At 37.5% G+C, this 25,276-nt stretch overlaps 1 protein-coding gene across 5 annotated transcripts in view; it reads right to left on the bottom strand.

Moving 5' to 3' along the window:
- Positions 1 to 25,276, bottom strand: part of KCNIP4 (potassium voltage-gated channel interacting protein 4) — a 1,210,542-nt gene that overhangs the window by 543,639 nt on the left and 641,627 nt on the right. The window contains exon 1 of one of the 5 annotated variants that reach the window (XM_045998524.1): positions 21,344 to 21,570. The exons of the other annotated variants lie outside the window; for them this stretch is intronic. Within the exon in view, the coding sequence (XP_045854480.1) occupies positions 21,344 to 21,443 (100 nt within the window). The 5' untranslated portion in view covers positions 21,444 to 21,570. Of the gene's footprint in view, positions 1 to 21,343; positions 21,571 to 25,276 lie in introns of those variants that run through there. 5 annotated transcript variants of the gene reach the window in all.

Raw genomic sequence — 25,276 nt, 5'->3', positions numbered from 1 at the left:
CAAGTAGGCAGAGAAGCAGGCAGAGAGAGGAGGAAGCAGGCTCCTCGCTGAGCAGAGAGCCCGATGCGGGGCTCGATCCCAGGACCCTGGGATTATGACCTGAGCCGAAGGCAGAGGGTTTAAACCACTGAGCCATCCAGGCACCCCCCACATTATCTTTTATAGAGACTAGTTTTTGTCACATTTCCTATCCTTGCCTTTAGGAAGAACCTGTTATGTATCTGTTTTATATGCATTGACCAAAGTATATCCACAGAACATTAGATTCATTAAATATTAATAACATTAATTAATAAAAATAGATTCCAAAGTGTGTGTGTGTGTGTGTGTGTATGTAATGGCAGACTAAATAAAATTTAGATATGTTAAAAATATATTTTATTTAATTGTTATTTTTTTAGAAAGGGAGGGGGGATGGAAGAGAGAGAACATGCATAAGGTGGAGGGGCAGAGGGGGAAAGAGAATCTTAAACAGATTCCATGCTCAGCATAAGTCTGCAGTGGGGCTCAATCTCACAACCCTGAGATCATGACCTGAGCCTTAACCAACTGAGCCATCCAGGTGTCCCTTAAAATATGTTTTAAAAATCGATATCTTTACTACAGGACTTTTCATAATTTTTAAAACACTAATGAGCTTTGTTAATTTCCCCATAGGGGCATGCTATCAAGTGTTTTGCAAATTTTTTGAGCATGACATATTTTCTAGGTAGAACATATTAGAAAATATATATTCTCTTGATGCATATTGGCAAATTGTGCTATTGTTTTATTTTTCCCTATTCTCCATGCCTCTATGGTGCTCTTTGCTTCTGCTAAATGAGTAACCACTCTTTCTTGAACACAATAAAACTTTTCATCTCCATTCCTTACTCACAGCACTACGTTCACTGCTAGCTCATGTTCAACTATTAAAATGTATCTATTCTCCACAGAAGAGTTTGCACACAAAATATCCGAAAAGTTGAAACAATCCAAATGCCCATCAACAAATGGATGGTTAAGCAAGATATGGTACATCCATACAATGCAATACTATTTAGTAATAAAAAGGGTAAATTAATAATATATGCTACATCAATGGATCTCAAACATTAAATTAAAAAGCCAGATACAAAAGGCCACATATCACATGAAAACATTTGTATATTATTTTCAAAAAAAGGAACACCTATAAACACAGAAAGTAGATTACTGGTTCCCTGGAGCTTTGGGCAGGAATGGAGATTAAGTATAAGTGGGCAGGAGGGATCCTGTCAAGAATGGAATTGTTCTAATACTGGATGGGTATGTTAGTTGCACAACATGATGAATTTACTAAAACTACTTAATTGTATACTTCATATGGATAAATTTGTATAATATAAATTATTCCTCAATTAAAGTTATTAACAACCAGCCAGCTGGTTGGCCAATCAACCATCCATCCATTCATTCATTCTTCCTTCCTTCAAGATTCTTTCATGCCTCAAGCTGAATGTGACCTTTCCCTATCTTGAAAGAACACATCATTTTGTTTTTACATATCTTGTACGCTTGTTGTGTGCCTTCCAACCTTTCTTTGTATTGTATTTGAGTATTTGCCTAACATCCTTACTGGACTACAAGTTTGTGCAAACAAAAAATATACTGGACTGCTCCATGGAAAAATATTGTTGAATCTCAGTATAGGAAGCAAATACTACTTAATGAAGGTGAACGGTAATAAAAATACATGCAAAAATGCCCACTGGTGGGTATTCTTAAATTGACTGCTCAGAAATGTGAAATGCACCCTCTGTTATTTGAGTTTAAGTAGTTTAATAGCTCTACACATCAGCTACTAATAATTCGAGGGATGATGATAATAGTAATAATAATAACAGCAAAGGCAGCAACATTGGGAAGAATTACCTTATCAAATGCTCACTTCAGGTGCTTCTCATTCTATGGCTATTATTCCAGAGAAAGAAACTAGACACAGTGAAGTTCAGCCACTTGTCTTAACCTGGGTGTCCTGGACGACACAGATCCTGAGGCAGATTTCTCAGGCAAATGGCTGATGGAGGGATTGCTTTCAAGAGAACTGAAAATGAGATGTAGGAAGTAAGAAAGAAAGGAGAAGGAGGTAGGGTGTTTCGGGAGAAGTCTAGTTTTAGTCTAACCCATGGGGAACTCTGGAAGATAAATAGGAGAGCAGAGTCTGTCCTGTCTTGAGGCAAGGGACAGAGACTTAAATATACCTACTCTTCCAATCTGTGTGTATGTGTGTGTGTGTGTGTGTGTGTGTGTAACTCCCTAGTACTCTGGCTACAATCACCCAAGGGTAATCCTCCAGAGAAAGTCACAGTTGTGAGATTTTAGTGAGTGCCCACATTTGGGGGATGGACACCGCCATCAGAAGAAGGGGTTCCAAGAGACGTGGGTAGACATCAGTAGCATCTGCTACTGCTCTTGGCTCAAATCACACCCCTAGTAAGAATACCTCAAAGTCACACCCCAATAATTCTGATCTCTACATCAGTGCTTTGAACTCCTTACTTTTTTTTCCCTTTAGTATTTCATTTTATTATGTTCTGTCCTTAAAACACACACACTCACGAACCCTCCGTGATATGCTCTAGCTCAATCCATTAGCATCTATTTTTTAAATTAAATATTAATTCAGACTGGGATAACAAAGTCAAGCCTATTTGATACCCTTCTTTAATCTTGCTTTTAATGAATAGATAAAAATAATTTTTAATTGCATGCATTATTTAAATAACGTCTGAGGAACTTGAATGTTGCTTGAAAACAGTTGACTTCTTCCAGCATTTTAAATATTCCCCACTCCAAATCTTCTTTAGACTAAAACTCTCTGTGAATAAAGATTTGCTCAGAAGCTTGGTTCAGACAATGCCCCAATCACTACGCATTCCAAATGAGTCAGTCTGAATTTCAGAGAAATTACTGTGTATTTTTAAATTTTTAAAATCAGAAATAAAATCATAAAGGCCAGTGAAATCTGGTGTTAGAAACTATAATCTACACAACAAACAAACAAAACCAAAGCATGACGTAATGCCTGCTATCCAGCGTTGCACAAAAGAACTGGCTTCGTTCCAACAATGGCATGACTTATTACAATAATACAAAGCACTGTTTATAAAGAATGACAAACTCTAAATGAAAATTGCTCAGTCTGAGCCCCTGGAGCCTACATTCATCCATTTCTGTCCTTCCCCCAATTCAGCCTGCTTTCCATTCAAATGCAGATATTCAAAGGGATTCCTCGGTCTGCTACTTATCTTGCATACCTCTCTTTTCCCCTTATCTCTCTTATTTTGCCTATACTGAAAGCCAGGCTCAGAGCTCTCAGTTGTTGAATAAGTAGCCAAGAGTTCAGAACATTTAGAGTCAACAGAATGTTTGATTTGTATGCATTTCATGCAAAAGAATAAAATGCTACCCTGGATGCCTGCATGTGATAAGACCACTGTGCCCTGTTGCAATGACATAGTCATTGGTTGAGTCGTGAGAATTAACAGGACGTGAGCATATTATGTGATAAACGGCACCCCAAACTGGCTACATCTTGAGCCATGAAAGTGACAAAATGGGGAGATAAGGTATATTGCTTTGAGGTAAAGGAAATATGAGGTTGAGACCAAGTCCCTGGATGTATTTTTCCTGAAAAGTGAATCTCATAGACTAAGGCATCTTCTATCCTATTTTAAACCATAGCCAGAAACATTTCTCTTCAATGAGCAATTTGCAAAACACTTCCCCAGGGATTACTGATGTCTGTCAGAAACCTCTCTGTATATTTCTTTCCATTCATTGGAGAGAAAGGAAGGGAGGTACCACTTGTGAAATACGCTTATGCTTTTTATCTGTTATTTAATTTTTACAATGAATCTTTGGGAATAATATTATCCTTATTTTGCTGACAGGAAAACTGAATTACATTTAAAGTAAAACGAAAAGTAAAGGAATTAATACAGATTCACTAAAGAACAGAGCTTAGATTCAAATCCAGACCCTTTTGACCCAGAAGTTCATGTTCTTTCCACTCTTTCATGCTGCCTATAGCTTAATACAACATTTCCCAAATGTGTCCTGTTAGATATTAATGGGAGGCAAACACTGTTAAGAGTTTAGCAAGGCCAGTTTATTTATAAGACTTTCTAATACTTTTAATATGTCCATGTATAGTCTGTATCTCCACCAGGGACCTACAGTCAGTGTTTCTAAAACTCCATGACCTTAGGGGTCTTTTCCTCCCGGACTCTCAAACTCTACTGAAAATACTCCAGGAGTACTCTACTAGAAAAGAAGAGAGAATAAAGACCAAAAGGGCTTAAGTTTTTATTTCACAGATATTTGCATTGCCCCAATTTTTTTTTAAAATATTTTATTTATTTGAGATCTAGAGAGAGTGAGAGCAAGAGCGAGAGCATGAGCAGGGGCAGGGGGATAGAGAGAAGCAGGTTCCCCACTGGGGAGGGAGCCCAGTGCAAGGCTGAAACCCAGGACCCTGGGATCATGACCTGAGCCTAAGGCAGACGCTTAACCGATTGAGCCAAGCGGGTGCTCCTGCATTGTCCAAAATTTTATGAACTTGCATTAATTTGGAAAGGAAAAAACAAAGTATCATTTATATGAACCAAGATAAGACCATTGTTAGAATACTAATAACACTATGTATATTCCTATAGAATATACATATATTTATAAATATATGAAAGTAAATAGGCACTCAACCAAGGTCCGTATCTCTAATAATTACTATGTAAAGGCAGACGTAAGAATACATTCATGTAAAAAATATATATATATTATATTCATGTAATTATATTCATGTAATGTGTGATGAGTATCACAATAATAGAGCAATAATAGTGTTATGTAAGACCAGGCACTGTCTTAAGGGCCTGGTATATATTAATTCATTTAATCATCATAACAACCCTCTGAGACCAACGTTAATTTCTCCACATGATAGAAGAGGAACCTCGGGCACAGGAGTTAATTTATTTCTCAGAAGTCTTACTGGTGACTTGCCCAACCAAATGTACAGCAAAACCTGGTACCAAATGGTCTTCTACTGACTCTATATTGCTATGACCCTCACTTAAGACTATTTTGCAAAGGAATCTAGATGCCTTCAGAAGGCTTCTTTAGCCTATGTCAAGACTAATAAAGCCTCCTACTATTGTAGTTCCCTTCCATCCCCAACTTCCCCACAGTCTACCCCTTGTTACTGGAAATTATATATTTAATTTATAAAATATAAATATAATAGAAAATATAAAATATGTGTCATTTACATATATACATTATATATGATATATAAAATATTTTAGAATAAAAACTATAAACGTTGATAGAGCAATGTCAAAGTACTATTTAAGAGTCATTTATCTGACTTCCCTATTCATAGCCATTTGCTGAGTATCTGCTAAATACTGCTACAAGGGATAGAAGCATTCATTAAAAACCAAGGTGCTAACTGAACCTATACCTGCTTTTTTTTTTCCTTTTTCTTTTCTGTGAAGGTTTAACCATGCACAGATATGTACTTAGATTATAAGGAAAACACAGGCAAACAATGCAAAATGAAAGAAATTAAGGTAAAATGGAAGCCATGATCACTATAACAAAAAAAGAAAAAATAGACTAACCACTTAGACTCAATTTTGAAAGAGGACTGACAACTATTAAAAAAAAAAAAAAAAGAGCAAGTGCTTCGACAGAGCTTATCCTGAGCCAGGCATTTCAGGTGTTTTATACATATTAACTCATTTATCCTCAAAACCCTACCATATCAATACTACTATTATCTTCTCTTTACTGACGAGGAACCTGAGGCACAGAAAGGATGAGGGGTGTGCCCAAGATGATGAAGCAGGTAAGTGTCTGGACTGAGGTTCAAAGTCAGGCCATCAGATCCCAAGCTGCAGGCTCCTAACACCATCAGGGCACCTGTGATACAAGGTGTAGCAAGTATGTGTAAGTGGCCCTTCTCGACTGGCTACTGCACTTGATGTTGTACATACATCAGCTAATTATTCTTCACGGGAATGCACTGAGGTTGGTCTGATCTCTACTTCTTGGAAAAGAAGTAACTGGTAGATAACTAGTACTGATTGAATCTGGATGAAAACACAAGACTGAAAAAAGGAAGGAAGGAAGGAAAGAAGGAAGGAAGGAAGGAAGGAAGGAAGGAAGGAAGGAAGGAAGGAAACAGACTGTTTGCAACCAATGCTGTGTTCTTTCCATAGCACCAAGATTTTTGGGGAATCGTTCTTGGACTTACATTATGTGAAAGTACTGATCATATCTTACTTTGTATCCCCAGATTATGGCCTAGAGCCTCAAAGTAGGTTTTTTTGTTTGTTTGTTTTTGTTTTGTTTGTTTTTTGTTGTTATTTTTGTTGTTTTAATGCTCCAAATTGCATGAATTTGAATAAAGGTCAACCTCGTCTTCCTCACATTCATTATTCAAGAAAAGACAAATCTAGTAATGAAAAAGGAAAATTATAAGGAACATCCCTATGGCTGAATTTTATAAAGTACTTTTGAAAGAAACAAACAAACAAAAAATGTGTGAGCACTACTTAAAATTCCTTGCTGGGGAACCACACGTAATGGAATCTTTGCATGGGTCTTAAATGCTTCCTTGCACTTCTTGAAGCTCCTTTCTGTCATCTTTTCCTTTTAATCTGCTGCCCATATTAAATAATTCTTACCTAGGCTTTCTCATGAATGGTGCGCACTCAGATGCGAGCAAGCTGCTGTTCAAGAAAGAAAATTACTGAGGAGCTCAGAAGGAGAGCAGAGAATGGCCAGGCAGTAGCAACCACCACCCTCTGCACTCTCTGCTCTACCTCACCCCATTCCACATCACACACCCAGTTCAATTTCCCCTTTCGGAGGAAATGAAGCAGAATACATCAGTAGAGTGAACTGGTTTATTCCTAAGAGTCATAAAACTGCAGTTCCTCATAAAAGGTGTAGAAAATGAGCTCTTCTTTCAGGTAAGTGAGGCTTTTAGGCAAAATATCAATATCCTAGTCCCCTGATAATTTCCTTGACATAGGAATATTTATAGAGACACCTTTTTATCAACTGCTGAGGACACTGGCTTAAAGTTGAAAAATGACTTCGAGGTATGAAAATCTGTCCTTAGTTCCCAGATGTTTCTTCTGAGTTATCTTTTTTTTTTTATTATTTTTTATTTGACAGAGATCACAAGTAGGCAGAGAGGCAGGCAGAGAGAGAGAGAGGAAGGGAAGCAGGCTCCCCACTGAGTAGAGAGTCTGACATGGGGCTCAATCCCAGGACCTCGGGATTATGACCTGAGCTGAAGGCAGCGGCTTAACCCACTGAGCCACCCAGGTGCCCCCTGAGTTATCTTATTTTTAAAGATAAAACAAACATACATAGAACCCTTCATTTTAAATATGTTTCTGCATCCAAAAAAAAAGTGTTCTTCATTTTAAATTGATAAATGACTATGCTTCAATGGGCCCTGCGTTTCTCCTATTGGAATAACAAAAATGTGCATTTTGTATTGATATACTTTTCCTTTTAAAAATAACCTCTAGAAATTATATAAAAACGTGTCAAAATGTACATGTCAAAGAAAAAAATGAAAAAATGCTTGTGTTCATTCTCCCTCCACTATTTATCTATATATATATATATATATATATTTTTTTTTTAAACTGGGATTACTATTTTGCATCCTGTTTTGAAACTTACTGTTTTAACTTAAGAAATACATTCTGAATGACTTTTCCACACGGTGGTATTTGCCAGTCTCATGGGACATATGCTGGGTAAATGGGGGAATTAATTCACATGCAGACAAAATGAGGCTCTTGCCCCAAATTCAGAATGGAAGGATGGCCAAGGGAGATGACACTGAGCACGTGAGGGAGGAGACCAAGCTTAGGAAGACCAGCAAATGGGGAACACAGAAGAGGCAGCCAGGACAGACAGGGCCTTTCCAAACTCAAGGAGGGAGGTACACAGTGGCCTGGTGACCAAGAACCAGGCAAAGGTAAGAACACTCACCTGGGCACTTATTAAGGACCAGAATTAGTCATTTAAGCACTTTGTCTATTAATATGTGTTTATTTCAGGCAATAGTCTGTGAGCTATGTCCATTGGAGGATTTTATAGAAGAAACAGAGGATCAGAAAGGTTAGATAACTTAGCTAAGATCACACGGTTAGAGTAGAGATTGCAGTCAGGGTTTTTTCACTCAAAGGCATAACATGCTTCAACTCAGTCCACACTTGTTAGATTTTTCCCTCTACTGATCTTTTCCACACCACCCCCTTCTCCTTTGCACTTAGATACATGCTTAAATATAAATCTATGTTTTTAGGAATCTGCACAGGTCTTGTTCAAAAGAATCAAGAATCTGTTTCTTCAGTGAGCTCAATGGCTTATTCTTTTAACTGATAAACTTCATAACTTATGTTCTTGGAATGTGTGTGTGTGTGTGTGTGTGTAGTGTATAAGTATATGCACTCATGAGTCTAATATATATTAACACAACTATATTTATGCACAATGCATATGTGTACATGAACACACAAAGTCACATACCTCATTGGTTTTGACAGCCATTGAACACACATTTTTGAAGGTAAGGCATCCGATTTGTGGCTCATAGATACTAAATTTTCTAAAAGTTAGTAAGAGACTATTGGCTTAAAAAAAAGCACAAATTCATCATCATTAAAATATCTTTAAAAAACCCATCTAGTGAATAAAGCTTTATTTTTGAAATTCAGAATTTAATCAGAAAGCCCCTTTCTATATATTTGAATTTTACTGCATTTATGAAGGCACGGTACCTATACAACTTTAAGGAATTCATCAGCTGTGTGAAGGGCAGTCTGAAGGTATTTTCTCAAGCATTTTCACAGTGTATTTGTAATTTCACGAGTATTTGTAAATGCTTTGTTAGAACCCCATCGCAAGCAATTTTACTAGTTATTTTGATGTATGGCCATGCAACTGAGAGATGAGATTTTCAGTCATTGGCCTCTGCCTCATCACACAAATGGAGAACACAATTCCCACCTCATTCAATTTCAAGTCTTCTGTAGTCTCTATATCTGTTTTTGTGTATTTGGAGGTTGTATTAAGCATTTTCTCTCTAATTTCCTTGCAATATTTCCCATTCTCCCATTAACCCTATTCTGCCCTTCTCTTTGAATGTATCTAGAAAGAATGATCTTGTAGCAATGTATTCATGAAAGTGCTTACTTCCTTCAAGTCAGGGCACATCTTCTTTTAAAATTATGACCACAGACCTCAAATGGGCACTAAGCTGTGCCCAGTAATCTTCTCACATTTGCTTGGTAAATTCACTTCCCCAGGCTCTGAAAGACCATACTGCACTTTCTGTCTCCTTAAAACATTCATTACTCACCTCACAAATGTTTTTCACTTCACCCCATTTCATAATAACAGAAGAAAGCAATCAGACACAATTTCTCTCAACTTCCAATTATGAATGTATGGACACTGATACCAATATTCTCTGCCTTTCCCAATACATAAAACAGGGAAGGAGACTCTGCTGCAACCAAAACCAGCTCCTCTACCACAGCAGGGATCTCTATTTTGTTCCCTGTCATTTGCCCAGTCCCTAGACCAGAGTCTAGTAAGAGGTTGGTAAACATAGGTTGAATGAATGAATGAATGAATGAATGAATGAATACTTATGAATATAAAGGGCCCATCTGCCCTAAATGAAGAGGAGGACAGTGCAAACAAAGATTTCTAGGGTGGTACTCCGAATCAGTAGCATATATCTAAATATGCAAATAAGATAAATGATAAATAATAGATGATGTTTGCTTGTGCTTCATTTCCTTTGTCTTTGTCCTATCTGGCTTTTACATGGGCTCTAACAACTAATAGCCACATTCATAGAGCACAGTAATCGAGCCAGGCACTGTCCACTCATTGTGATTAGTCCTCACAACAATGACAAACTTACATGCATTGAAAATGAAGTTCAGATCGATCAAGTAAGATCCCCAAGGTCAACTAGTAAGTGAAGGAGGCAGGACTCAAATACACATCTGTCTGATGTAAAAGTCAATGCTCTCTCCCCTCAGCCATGCTGCTAATTGGGCCCTGAAACCTAAAACCCTCCAGGTCTAAGCCCAACTAGTTTCTGAGTCAGTTCTGTGGGGAACAGAGATGCATTCTCTTCACCATCAGCAAGGCCTAGAAACTTAATGCTGCCAAATTATCTTTTCTTCTCTCAGTCAGTCAGTCAGGAAGTCTGAGTAGACACGGAAATAGGCAGAGACATAAGAATGCCTAATGGGAACTTCATATCCAGCTTCCTGTCTTGCAGAATGGATCTTACTTTCTGTATACCCAGCCATGAACTCTAATCATGGCAAGAAAGTCAAGACCTTCTAAGCTCACAATAGGGTTGGTTCTCGGTTTTGTGGGGCCTAAATCTTATATAATTTGAAGGAGAAAATTCTATAAGAAAAGATTAAAAACATCACATATACAAAATTTGGCAGGGAAGTTGATCTTTAATTGAAATATGAATGGGAAGGGACCCACACGCTTGGGGGACTTTGTACCTTAAGCTTCATTTATCCCAAGATAATTCTGTCTTTGACTATGACCAAGCTCTATCTGAGAGACAGGTACATGATAGTTTAGAACCTGTGTTCTCAGATTGACAGCATGGATTTGTTTTTTGTTTTAATGATTTTATTTATTTATTTGAGAGGGAGAGAGAAAGAGAGTGAGAGAGAGAGAGAGAGAGATCGCAAGAGAGCGTGCACTTAAGTGGGGGAGGGGCAGAAAGAGAAGCAGACTCCCTCTTGAGCAGGGAGCCAGACTCAGACTCAGGGCTCTATTCCAGGACCCAGATGCTTAACTGACTGAGCCACTCAGGAGCCCTGACAGCATGGATTTGAATCCCAGATTCACTTCTCATCTTAGCCCAGTGATTAAAACTTCTTGAATACTTTCTCTTTTATTAAGTTTTCAATTATATAATTGGTTCATAAAAATTATTGTCAACATGAATAATGCATACAAAACACTAGCAATAGTGCCTAGCAGACACTAAACAAAGTGCTCAGTCAGGTATCACTGGTAGTTCTTAGCTACCGGTGCCATCTTCTTCCTCACCTCACCTGGACTTCTCTACCTGAGGCCCATTCTTACGTTCATTTGATGGCTTCCTCAATGCCTGAGCACCAGGCACTTGGATTTAACCCTGTGTCTGCACCATTGTGGATCACATTTTGGCATATCTCATGAGTTTTTTTCAGGAGCCTTTTTTCTACCCGTGCACTGGAAAACCCCTCATCTTCCCTGGCATAACCCAATAAAACTAGAAAATAGTAATAGGATGAAAAAAGTTCATAATATATTCTTAAGTAAACAAAGAGCCAGAATTCCTATAATTTTGGCTAATGAGATTATTCTTACAGGATTTTATAAAAATTGGATACCATAAATATGTAAAACTATTAGCTCCTCACCTAGAATATGATTTATCACTCGATCACAGATGATGTACTTATTATGCTATCTAAGGCTACCAATTAATTTTGTCATTTCTAACAAGTCAATTAACCTTCCTGGGACTCAATTTACTCATAAAATGAGGGGGTTGGACTACAGTCTCTATGATTCTTGCTAGTTCCTTCCCCAAATATTAGTAGTATAAATATCTCAGATACAAATGCATTATTCTCATCTCAATGTGGGATATGCCAATTTGAATATTTATCTTTGAAGTTAATATGTGGGGGAGGAGGAGTTACTCAAAGGAAAACAACATGACTTACCTTTTTTGTGAATTGTGCCTTTTTGCTTTCACTATCATAATACTCTCACTGTGGCAAGTGCTCAAGGAATATTATTTGAACTTTTTAAAATGCTTTTCTAGTAAAGTCTTATTTAGACAATATACAATGGTTCTGTAGATGTGATTAAGAGTGGGCTTTATAGCATATCATGCTTAGTGAAATAAGTCAATCGGAGAAAGACAACTATCATATGATCTCCCTGATATGAGGACATAGAGATACAACATGGGAGTTAGGGGGATAGGAGAAGAATAAATGAAACAAGATGGGATTGGGAGGGAGACAAACCATAAATGACTCTTAATCTCACAAAAGAAACTGGGGGTTGCTGGGGGGAGGTGGGATTGGGAGAGGGGGAGCGGGCTATGGACATTGGGGAGGGGAGGCGAACCATAAGAGACTATGGACTCTGAAAAACAACCTGAGGGTTTTGAAGGGTCAGGGGTGGGAGGTTGGGGCAACCTGAGGGTTTTGAAGGGTCAGGGGTGGGAGGTTGGGGGAACAGGTGGTGGGTAATGGGGAGGGCACGTTTTGCATGGAGCACTGGGTGTTGTGCAAAAAGAATGAATACTGTTACACTGAAAAAATAAATAAAATAGAATGTTAAAAAAAAAAAAAAAAAAAAAAGAGTGGGCTTTATGTCCTAAGATCTTGCAGCAGCCTGATACGGAGAAATGAAGACAACTTACTCACTTGCCCTAGGTGGCTGGTAGAAGGGCAGAACTAACTTCAACACAAGCAATGAATAGTTTAGCCTGAGCATATGTGAAAGACCTGTCACGAGAAGTACAGGACATATTTCCAGGTAAAAGAGCTCTGACAAAAGGTAATGAATCAGGGGCGCCTGGCTGGCTCAGTCGTTAAGTGTCTGCCTTCTACTCAGGTCATGATCCCAGGGTCCTGGGATCAAGCTCCACAGTAGGCTCCCTGCTCAGCAGGAAGCCTACTACTCTCTCTCCCACTCCCCCTGCTTGTGTTTCTGCTCTTACTGTCTCTCTCTCTCTCTCTGTCAAATAAATAAATAGAATCTTTAAAAAAGAAAAAAAAAAGGTAATGAATCAGTGTCTTGGCAGGTGTCTAAAGAAGGGCAAAAGTGTTTCTGTCTACCCCATGCTGAGATTGGCATAGGCAGATATGGTCTATAAACTAATATCAGGGCCTATAAAAGAAGCTTGAAAGGAAGACTTTGAAACACTTCCTACCCTAATCTCTCAGTAACCTCCCAGTAAAAAAAGAATAAATCTTAGCGTTCTCATAATTGTCTAGTATGACATGACCTTGGCATCCCTCTACTGAGTCTCCTACCCTCACTAGCTCACCCTGCTTCAGTTTTGTTAGACTTCCAGTGCTCCATGAACAGAAGAAACACACTTCCAACCAAAGGCTCTTGTACTTGGTCATCTCTTTGCCTGGAATCCTGTTGTTCTAGACTACTGATCTCACACACTCATTTCTTTTAGTCTTGGCAGAAAAGTCAATTCTTCAGAAAGGCCTTCTCTGACTACTCTATTTTTAAAAATTAATTTCTTTGAGAGAAAGAGAGTGAGAGTGAGCACAAGCAGGGGCTGAGGAAAGGTGAAGCAGATTTCCTGTTACATGGGGCTGAATCCCAGGTCCCTGAGATCACGACCTCAGTCAGACACTTAACAGACTGAGCCACCCAGGTAGCCCTGACCACTCTATGATAAATAACACCCCCTATTATATTTTGTGCTTTTATTAAATATCAGATTATATATCCTTTGTTTCTTTATCTTTTTGTCTTGCTTCTTCAATCGTGCCTAAAGAACAATGTATGTTCCTAGAACAATGTATGAACACCAAGAACTCAAGAACAATTATGTTCCTAGAACAATGTATGTTCCTAGAACAATGCATGTTCCTAGAACAATGTGTGGAGCAAAGTAGAGGTATATATATATTTAGTGAATGAATGAATGAATTCTCCTGTAACTATGCTGTCTTCCATACAGTTTTGTAGTATTTATAGTTTGTATCTCAAAATTTAGCAGATTCAGTGAGAAAGAAAACTTTGTGTTTTTGTGTAAGGCTGCATCCCCAGTGTCTAGAACAGTGACTGACACTTAGGAGTAGCTTAATAAATAATCTTAAATATTATTTACCATGAAAATGAAAAGTTCCTGCACTGTAGTTTCAAGAAAGAAAACGAATGGTTTTTGATTAGAGTAACAAGTAGCACCAGAATCAATTCTAAAATCCAACCAAATTGATCAACAACAACTTCCTAATAGCAGACATTGCTCTTTGGAAAGCCTAAAACCCTGTATAACATTAGCAGTTTGTTGCTCTGAGCAACTGTGTCTGACAAGTACAGCTCTCACTTGCTTAGCAAGCAATGAATTCAGCCTCTAGTTTCAGATACTGAGTGGTCACCTCCTTTCTTTGGAAGAAAAGATGGTGCCTGGCCATAATGGCCAAACACACAAACCATTCACACACCCTACACAGGGTTCTGCGCTGACACAAATACAAACTCAGGTCAATTCACACAACAAACAGAAGAGGGAGGTGCTATGATTATTCCCAATTAAAATATAAAGAATCTGAGGTGTAGAACGTTGGGGCACTTAACCTCAAGGCAACTAATATGTAGGAGAGCTGAGATTTTATTATTATTAAATCCAATTATTTTGGCTTCAGAGTCTGTGCTTTTAGCATCTCTACTCCAAGATCTCTCTGTAAAAAATGAAACCTGTAATTGGTACTGTGTCAGCAGTAAGATTTGTTTTGATGATGAGTCTCCTGACTTGTTCAAAGGCTTTTCAAATAATTACATCCCAAAGCCTGGATGGTGGGGGTGAATTTCAAACAGAAAGGCCAAGGTAGGCCTCTGTAAGATGATATGAGCAGTAGATGAAGTAAGCTTCCTTTTTTTAATAACCAAAGTGATAAACAATGAGGATAACTGCCCTTGTGATTTATATATACATCTACCAGGTATTAAGCATAGGCCTTCCTGACATTGAATGGCTATCAGGTGGTAACGATTCTCTTACAATTAACTTATTCAGATAAATCATCAAGGTGGAAAACACCCCAGTTTACATCTTTTTTTTTAATATTTTATTTATTTATTTGACAGAGAGAGAGGTCACAAGTAGGCAGAGAGGCAGGCAGAGAGAGAGGGAGAAACAGGCTCCTCACTGAGCAGAGAGCCTGATGCGGGGCTTGATCCCAGGATCCTGAGATCATGAACTGAGCCGAAGGCAGAGGCTTAAACCATTGAGCCACCCAGGCGCCCCCTCAGTTTACATCTTCAGCTTAAGTGTTCTTTGTAGTAGTACATATTGCCAATGAAAAAACTATGCCAGAAATCAACTTACCGTCAACCAAGTCGTATAATCTTTGAATTTTATGGTTATTGGTCCACTAGCAAAATAACTTAGGAGAGCTATTCTTATTTTTCTTATTTTGGGTAAATATATTGTGGATCTTAGGTCACATCTGAAGTTTATTTTCTGAGTGTAATGCACGAGATTTTTTTTTCTCTGCAGAGAAAAGTCTGTCAAAAACAAGTCATTTCATAGTCATCTAATATCGCTAGAACTCAATGTATTCATTGATGAAATGATTGCTTTGGACTTTGCAAATTTCTGAAGAACTTTCCATTTTACAATGCTATGATAAGCCAGAACTTCAATTATGTGATCTATAGATGTATCTTTCCTTTTCTGCCCTCTTCCTTTGTTTGTTTGTTTTGTTTCATTATCACAGCTTCATTTTTACACACGTGCCTCTACATAGACATAAAATTTTTTTAAATAAGTCAAATTTTTTAAAGAGAAACTATTTTTTTTTATTTTTTTAGTTTATAGAAAGGTTGAATATTAGGTGTGGCTTCTATTTATCTGTGTACATTTTATCCTATTTTTGCATATTAACCTTCTGTAGTCATGGTGAACACCATCTGGACCACTGTCACCATGAAGATACAGGAACTAATCCGGATTCCTTCACTTAATACCTTGTGAGTTTGAGCAAAGTCTTAACCTCTCTGAATCTCCAGATTATCTACCAGCAAACCAGAAATAACACCTGCAAACTGGTCTGGTTGGTATGATCATTCCAGGCATGGCATAGGTAACCCTCCTTTCACCTTTTTTATCCAAAAGATTCTCAACTAAGGAAAGCTTTCTTCCCCTGTTGCTCTCTGTTCCCCATAATTAGAATGATCTGTGTCCCTTCTGCTCTATATCTGTGGATAAAGGCTGGAGTGTGTTTTCTGTTGACAAACATCCTGATTAAGCTTAAAACCCCATTGAGCCTTGTGTTATGCTCTAAATCACTGCTGGTACATCTACTCCAAAATCCTACTCCATTATAAATCATCTTATTTTTGTTTGTTTGTCCTCCAATCAATCCCCTTCATAAACTTCAGACCCTTTCATAAATAATTCCTTTCCTGGATTCTTTACACAGTAGCATCTTATGTTGAATTTTCTCCTTTCTCCAAAATCATCAGCCCTTCTCTGTCCCATCTATTTCCAGCAGTCCCACCTGTTACCCACAAATAAATCAAAAACTGGGCTCAGTCTCCGAACAGACATGTATACACACCTTCTTCTCAATTTTACCCCAGGACCCAAATGAAGACTGTACTTGATTTGGCAGGAATTCAATGCAGGTTCATTTACATTAAGAGATTTTGTTTTATAAGATGGGGGTATAGAATCTTCTTTATGTTGTAGTTACACTAGTACAGTCATTATGTCAGCATGGATATTTATGCTTATTTAATTTAGAGATAAGCACACATACACATTGGGGGGAGGGGAGAGTGAGGGAGAGAGAGAATCTTAAGGAGGCTCCATGCCCAGCACAGAGTCCATAATGGGGCTCAAACTCATGATTCTGAGATCATAATCTGAACCAAAATCAAGAGTTGGCTACTTAACCAACTGAGCAACCCAGGTGCCCCTGGATATTTATGCTTATTAAACAATGTTAATGACTGAGTGTTCCTCATATGGAATGTGTTCAAGAAAGGCTTATAGAAAGAGTTAATGGATACTTAACCTGACACTCTCTTCTTTTCACCAAACTATCTGCCAATGCCATCTGCTGTAATGTCAAGAAATTAAAATTATAAGATAGGATATAGAGCCTCATGTCCTGAGTTTGACTTCCAGTTTTATGTCTTACTGGTTGAATAAACCTGAGCCAAGTTACTTAGCTTCTGCAAGTCTAAGTTTTCTCATCTAGAGTGAGAATAACAATACCTACCTCAGAGGACCATGGTGAAGATTAAATAAGATAACACTATACTAATGCAAAGCTATGTTAACACTTTAATGCAGATTTTAACACTATATTGTGTTTAACACTTGCCTTATTCATAGGCAGTCTTCAAAAAGCCAGATATTGATGTTATTTATCATTATTTAATTTTATGGATTGAAAAAATAAGGTCAAGTAATAGCCCCAAATCACATGATTATTCTGAGACAGAGCTGTGATTAGAATCCAAGCAAAATGACTCTGGATTCTCTAAGTGTGAGAATATACTAAGTTCTCTTCCTTAGTCATTTTTTAGACTTTAATATTCTTAAGATAAAGGAAATATTATCTATAAAAGACCCTAAAGAAATTCAGTGTGTGTTACTGCGTTCTTATAAAATCTTGCCTTTTACTAAGGCTGGTAGTAGGGAGAAGGATGGTTCTTTCTTAATTCAGTAACTACCTCAGCATGATTTAAAACATATTTGGATGAAAAGTAGATATTTTCACAGCCCAGTGTTGCATATAGAGATAATGAAATAGCTTTGCCATTAAAATTTTGATTCAATTTCTCCCTGGAATGCGTTAACAGAAAACCACTTTCATTTTTATAGCTGGAAAAGAAGCAATTTATTTTTGTGAGGTTTTAGGAGTTTTCCAAACCAGCATAACTGTAGAGCTTCCTAAACTCCTCATTAAGAACAGAGAGCTTATGAATTCAAAATTCTTGCATTGTGTGATATCCTCAAAACTTTGTTCAAGTTAAAACTATTATCTGCATGCATACTGACCAGGTAATAAGAATACTTTCTTTAAGAAGAAAAAATCTTGAAATTTAACTGAATTACAAAACACAAACAAACAAAACCCAAGCACCAAAAAAACAAAAAACTGACCTTTGAAATATTAATAAATAATAACATAATGTGTTTGTTATTGGAACTCCATGTAAATTTTGAGAAACTCTATCACAAGGATGCCTAAAATAGCAGTCCCAAATGTCAAAGTCTAGAGCTACAGGAAAGGACATTTCTCTATTCTCCTGAAATACAATGAAAATCTCCTTGAGGTATGATGAATTATCCCACTACAGAAGAAGAGGAAAGATCAGTCTCACAGTTGCACTACATATCAATTCCAAAGTAGGCCATTGATATCTATTTCATAAGAAAGGATATGTATTATAGAAATGATCAAGTTTTTAATTACCTGATACACTCATAAACTTTTTGAAATGGAAAGTTCCATGGAGATTTTCAAACTCAGTTTTCTCATTTTAGACAACTAAAGACATAAGGTGGCTTATCTGAGGTTAGAAAACAAGAGAGTGGCAGAGGAGGGGTATGTATCTGTATTCTTACTGTTGTTCTCATTTTTCTCATGTTAAATAACATTACCTGCTAAATGTGACTCTTTTTGTTTATAAATCTGTATCATGAATCCCCATGTAGTGTTACGTGTTTATGCACATCACACACAGACTGGAACAGAAGAACCCAGAACATTCAAGACCTGATCTCCAGTTCCCCTACAAAGAATGGGAGCTCAAAGTACTCAGAGACAAGTAAAAACAAATATTTCAGACTTTTAATGTTACCAATTTATTTTGAAGTCCATTTACTCTCTATATATTTGAAGTCAGATAGTAAGTACATTCTGCATAGTAGTATATATATACCCTTGAGAACACAATGCATATTGCATATATAATAACACAAAAAAGAAAAAAAAAACTACATTCTGAATGATAGTTACACTGTAGAACAGTTATACGGTTATAAGAAAAGGCTTAATTGTATAGGAAAAAAATTCAAAATCATCCTCACAGGACTTTAACTTTGGTTCACATTTTTCTACTTAATACTCAAATTTCTTTAGCAGGACCCTTGAACAGCCAGAACTAAGAAAGGTGAAAGAAGTCATTAGCTTCAACTTAGATATGTAAAATGGTGAGCAAGGAAGGAAATTTCTATGTGAAAATAAATCTGAATGAAATGAGCATCAGTGTTTGTTTTTAAGAAAGTTCCAGAAAATCTATGAAGATGTTATTTTGATATTAAATACTGTTTACCATTTTCATTAATTAATATTAGGCTAAAACTTCAGAGTGTGTACATTCTGATCTATAGATTCTAACCATATACAATAAAATAGAACAATTCAGTCTATTCATTTGCTTTGTATCTCCAGTGAGCAAAGCATATGGCTAACTTAAATCTTGTTTTGAAGGTTTTCTGACTCCAACATTCACTCTGGAGAGAAGTCTTATACAGACTTCAAAATGGAAAGCACTACTGCTCTCCGTTTCTGTCAACTTTTGCAAATCAAATATAGTTCCTCCTTCATGTGGTTATCAACATTTTATCATTTTAAAATATTTTTTAAAAGCCAATGGAAACAAATAAGATATAAATTTTTACTAAAGTTTGGTAGACAGCACATTCTCTCCACAGTATTAGCACAATATTACTAATTGGAAAATGCTGACATTGCAAAATATAAAATACAAGAAAGAAACAGTTCATACATATCAGTACAATTTGCAATACAAGTAATAAGGAAAAGGAAAAAAGGAGTTTCATAAAGGTTAGAAGCCTTTAGAAGAAGGAAACACATGGTCTCATTTGGGAAAGTGAATGTTAGTGTCCCTGAAACTAGTAATACAGTAATAATAACTAATACTAATAATACAGTAGATTTGATTCCAAAATCCAGAGAAAAAACCCTCAGCAAAGGAGTTTAAAGAATGACCACACACCATTGATGAAATTAGGTAAAACAAGTCCCTCCACATGGCTAGAAATACTGACACTATTCCATGTTACTGTCAGACTCAGGAAAAAACAAAACAAAACAAAACACACACAAAAAAAACAACACCACTAAAAACAAAACCCTAAAACTAGTCCATTAAAATGGGAGATCCCTGTCACATTTGCAAGATAAAATAACTCAGTCAAGAACAGCTAAGCCAAACCAAGGTACTGGTTTAACGACAATGAACAAGATAAAATCAATTTTAAAGAACAGTCACTACTTTCAGAATTTAGAATTTATCTTCTTTTTAACATGATACATGTTTCCATCACTGAGGGCTCTAAAAGAGCATTCTGCAAACTTACTTTAACAAACCCAGCATTCCACCATCCCTTACCCACAACGAGTTAGGAATGTAGGTTTCTGATAATGTACATCAGAGTGACACACTTAACTGCAATTTGGCATTTGCTATTTGTTAAAGCAATCATGTCACATGTGATAGTCTTTCTCTGGAGGACTGGGTTAGTTGTGAATGTAAATACATTTAAAACATATTTGCATTTTTTACTCGTTTAAAATTTGAAGCAACACAAGTATCAAAGCATAAATATGTCACATAACATCTAGGGGTGCTTTTTAAAATTTCTTTGGCAACTTTAGAGGAACTACAACTAGCTGTATGCAAACATGCTTTCAAATGTGTTCTGAGCACCAAGAAAATAATAACCTAACTTTATACTGATCCTCAAAGAAACATTTAATTCAGGAAATATACAGGCAAGAATACACCTCATTATTATTATTATTATTATTATTATTATTATTTTAAGAAAGAGATGATTGCTAAGGAGAATAGGAGACTGAGCCTCTGATGAATGTAAACAGCAGCACTTGAAATACAACTGACCATTTGGAATCTATGTTAAAGTCTGTCATGAGTTAGGGACTCTGCCCATTACACTCTACGTTGATATGCGAAAAGGTAATATTATAAATACTTCTCAAGAGAACCTTACAAAAAGCCTGTCATCCTTAGCACTAATCTTAAAGCATAAGAAATTATAATAAATGTACATCTATTTCCATTTGATGAATGCATTTGCATAGCAACAAACAAATAGACCTTGCAACATACCCAAATAAAATTTGCTGATGCAATAAAAGGGGATATTCGATTAAAAAAAAAAATCTATCATCAACATGGACCAGATACTCTCAACATAATAGACAGACCAATGATTAACCTTTAATATCCTCAGTTTTGGTTCTCACATTTTGATTCAAAGTGTTTCTCATAGTTTTAATGTTCTGCTCTGAAAACGTTACTAAAACTTACAAAAAGTTTATTTTATTCATCTGTCCAACTCTGACAAACCCGCCTGTCTTCATGTCCACCCCAGAGTAACATTTCTCTGATCTCATTTCAGGTGCCTTTCACATTCACTTAAGAAATTTTTATTGCAAAACAGAGAATTTTTAGAAGTCACTAAAAAGCACTCCCTTACCTTCTAAACCTGCTTCAATCAGCCCAAACTGTTCCAACAATTTAACAAAAAGCACAATGACGATCAGAACTGCTATCATTTCAAGCCCTTCCAAGTTCATGGTCAGCTAGGTCATGGTCCGACCACAGCCAGTGAGAAGTGCTCCTCTGCCTGGCTTTCTTTGTAAAGCCATTAAACTACATTAAGAAGGCTACTGCCAGAGGAGAAGGGGAGGAGGAGAGGTTGAGAGAGAGAGGATGAGAGAGAGAGAGAGAGAGACGATGAGAAAGAGAGAGAGAGAGGATTCGAGTAAGAGAGAGAGAGAGAGAGAGAGAGAGAAGGGAAAGGAGAGGCGATGGAGAAGCTGAGAGAAAGGGCGTGAATAAGAGAAATGCATTCATCCTGTCTAGTGTAGCAGAAGCCAGGAGTGGCAGCCGGATTAAGTGGGGCCTGTCGGAATTATCGGCTTCCTTGTTATCACTCTTACACAGAGAGACAGCCACGCATGAAGTAACGCGCAGATCACCCAAAGACCCCGAGGTCACCAGGACGGTCCCGAGGAAGGAGGACGCGCGGCAGTGATGGCTCTGCGGCTCCGGGACCCGCGCGCCCGCCCGTGGCTTCTTTGGGCCGGTCAGTTGCCTTGGAAACGGAAACTAAGCAAGGGCAGGACTCCCGCTGCAGACAGAGACCTGCGGAACACCGCGTCTTGAAATAGGAAGAGAAACCTGAAAATGCCAAGAGAGGCGGAGTGACAGCTTGGATTCGGCTGCTTCAGAAATACTGTTTACTAGGCAGGAAAAGCAAGTGTGTATTTTGCCCAAACTAGCTGAGTGCAGAGAGAAATGAGGCTTTAGAGACTAGATCAGGATTTATTTTCTTCTCAACGAGTTGCCTTATCCTAAGGCTGGGTCTGAGTCATTGTGAACTAATATTCTCGTTTGAGTAATATCGATCACACTGCTTCAGAGCATGAATACAACAAACTAATACATATTCTTAATATCTGTAAATTTTAAAGTTTAGCAGGTACCTTATGCATTAGCTCATTCCCGTCAATACGCTGAAATATATACTTCTTTTCAGTGTGTACTTCCATGCTTTTTTAAAATTAATTTAAGTAAATTTAGAGGCAGGAAAAGTTAAGCAATGACAAAAAAAAAAAAAACAAAAACCAGAAACAAAACTGGGGTATCTGCCTTTATCCTGCACAATAATTTCATTCACCCCTCCCCCTTTATTGCCCAAATAGATCAGGCCTACATTAAAATACAGAATTTGGGGGAGATGAAAAAAGACACCAATTAAAAATAAAACAAAACAAAAAAACATAGAAACAAAAATAAGAGTTAGAAAGCATCCCAGAAGGGCGCCTGGGTGGCTCAGTGGGTTAAGCCTCTGCCTTCGGCTCGGGTCATGGTCTTGGGGTCCTGGGATCTAGCCCCACATCCAGCTGTCTGCTCAGCGGGGAGCCTGTTTCTCCCTCTCTCTTTGCCTGCCTCTCTGCCTACTTGTGATCTCTCTTTCTCTCTGTCAAATAAATAAAATATTAAAAAAAAAAAAGAAAGAAAGCATCTCAGAAAGCCAATCCAAGTCTCCTGTTTCATAGATGAACAAACTGAGGGCCAAGAAAAAGCATGAAAGGTCAGAGGAAGGCAAAGCAAGGTAGGAGGCAGGCCTCCGTAACTCCTGGCTGGCTTTTGAGGCAATATTGTGTAATGGTTGAGAATATGGGCTCTGGAGCCAGACTGCCTGGATTCAGGTGTAGGATCCCTTACGAGCTGTGTGACCTTGGGTAAGTTACTTAACATCTCCATGACTTAATGTGCTCATCTGTATAAAGGTTGATGATAATAGCACTTTTCTCATTGCACTGTTGAGAGGACTAGTGAGTAATGCTTTTAGAACAGAGTGAGCACTCAGTCACTACTAGCTCTAATTTCTATCCCAAGTCCCTCCCTGCTCTTTTCATACCACACAGGGCTGTAAAACTAGTCATTCCAGGATGTAGTCCTGCCCCTTGTCATCCTCTTAATCAAAAACCTGCCATGACTCTTTATTTTCCTGTTGAATAAAGTCCAAGCTCCTTTGCACAGCAAAGTACCATTTGGTACCATTTGGTACCAAATGGTACCAATTTGGTACCATCTTAAGAATGGCACCTCATTGTCATGACTTCGGAACATCACCTTACCTGACAGCTCAGTTTCCTTTTCCCAAATTCAGTCTGAGCTTTGTTGAAAACACTATCTGGAAAATCCCTTCCTTACCCACTTTACCCTTTCCAAAAACTCTCCCAGAAAACTTCTTCAAGCGGAATTGTAGGCATTCTCTCCCGTTTTGGGGTCTTTACAGTACCTTTTCCTCTTACGATATATTATATTACCACCACTTGAGCACACATCTTCACAACTTAACGAGAAGCTTCTAGAAGGCAGAAATCAAGCCTTTTTCACCTTTATGTTCCCCACATGCTTCTATGAAGGGCACATTACAGTTCATAGATATATGGAATAGATACATGTTGGATAACAATAGTCACCATTAATTGGGTAATTGCCATAAGCCAGATCCTTTACATACATTGCGTTTCCCTCCTAACCACTCTGAAAATAGGCATAATTAGATAAGATTTACAGAGAAACACTAAGCCTCAGAGAGTTTAAAATAGCAGGCTCAAGGTCATACCACTGGTTGTGATAGGACCAAGTTTCAAACTCTGATTTGTTTAACTCAAAGCCCAATATTTTTCCCCATTATGCTACACAACTTTTAAACAAATTAAAATCCAAACATTGGCACAAGTGGTTGTCAGCCAAAGAATGAAGGTTATACCCAAAATGATCCTCCCCATCCCCATCAGTTCTGTGATGTTCTAATCGATCCACCAACCCCCATAATTTGCCACAGGAGAAGCTTCCAAACTAGTAGTTAAATAAATTCCTGGATCTTCCTTCCTGCTATTTCACAGGATTCTTATTACTTAACTACATATCACCTCTGGTCTCCAAAGGGGATTGTTCTATGTTTTTCTACTCAAGGGAACTCAGTGGAGCCCTTCAACTTGCCTGGTAAATGAAAGTCAATGATCAGGTCCTTTGTGTTCCTATTTAAAATTGATGTCCTGGCAACAAAATACAAAATAAACAAGTGCCACTACATCAAACTGAAAAGCTTCTGCAAAAGAAACCATCAACAAATTAAAAGGCAATCTACAGAATGGGAGAAAATATTTGCAAACCATATATCTGATAAAGGATTAGCATCTTAAAAAAAAAGAAATTCATACAACTCAATAGCAAAAAACAAACAAACAAACAAAAAACAAAAACAACTTGACTAAAAAATGAAGAAAGGTTTGTCCAAAGAAGACATACAAGTAGTCAACAAGCACATGAAAGGCACTCAACATCATTATCAGGGAAATGCAAATCAAAACTTCAATAAGGTGTTACCTCACACCTGTTAGGGTGCAAATGATCAAAAAGATAAAAGTACAGGCAAGGATGTGGAGAAAAGAGAACTTCCATTCACTGTTGGTGGGAATCCATCTGGTAGTGCCATTACAGAAAACAGTATGAAGTTTCTTCCAAAAATTAAAAACAGAATTACCACATAATTCAGCAATTCCTCTTTTGGGTATATATCCAAAGGAAGCAAAATCAGTACTTCAATATCTGCACTCTCTGCTCATTGATACATTACTCACAATAGCCAAGATATAGAAACAACCAAAGTGTGTGTTGGTAAATAAATGAATGGAGAAATTGTGACACACACGCATGCATACACACATGCAGGAATATTATATAGCCATTAAAAAGAAGGTAATTTGTGACAATATGGGCAAACATGAAGGACATCATGCTAAATGAAACAAGCTGAGCCCCAAAAGATAAAAGCTGGATGATCTCACTTATATATGGAATTGAAAAAATTTGTATTGACAGAAGC

The sequence above is a fragment of the Meles meles genome, chromosome 2 (assembly GCF_922984935.1).
Source record: "Meles meles chromosome 2, mMelMel3.1 paternal haplotype, whole genome shotgun sequence".
In the NCBI taxonomy this organism is placed as follows: Eukaryota; Metazoa; Chordata; class Mammalia; order Carnivora; family Mustelidae; genus Meles; species Meles meles.
This window is presented reverse-complemented; position numbering and strand designations above follow the sequence as displayed.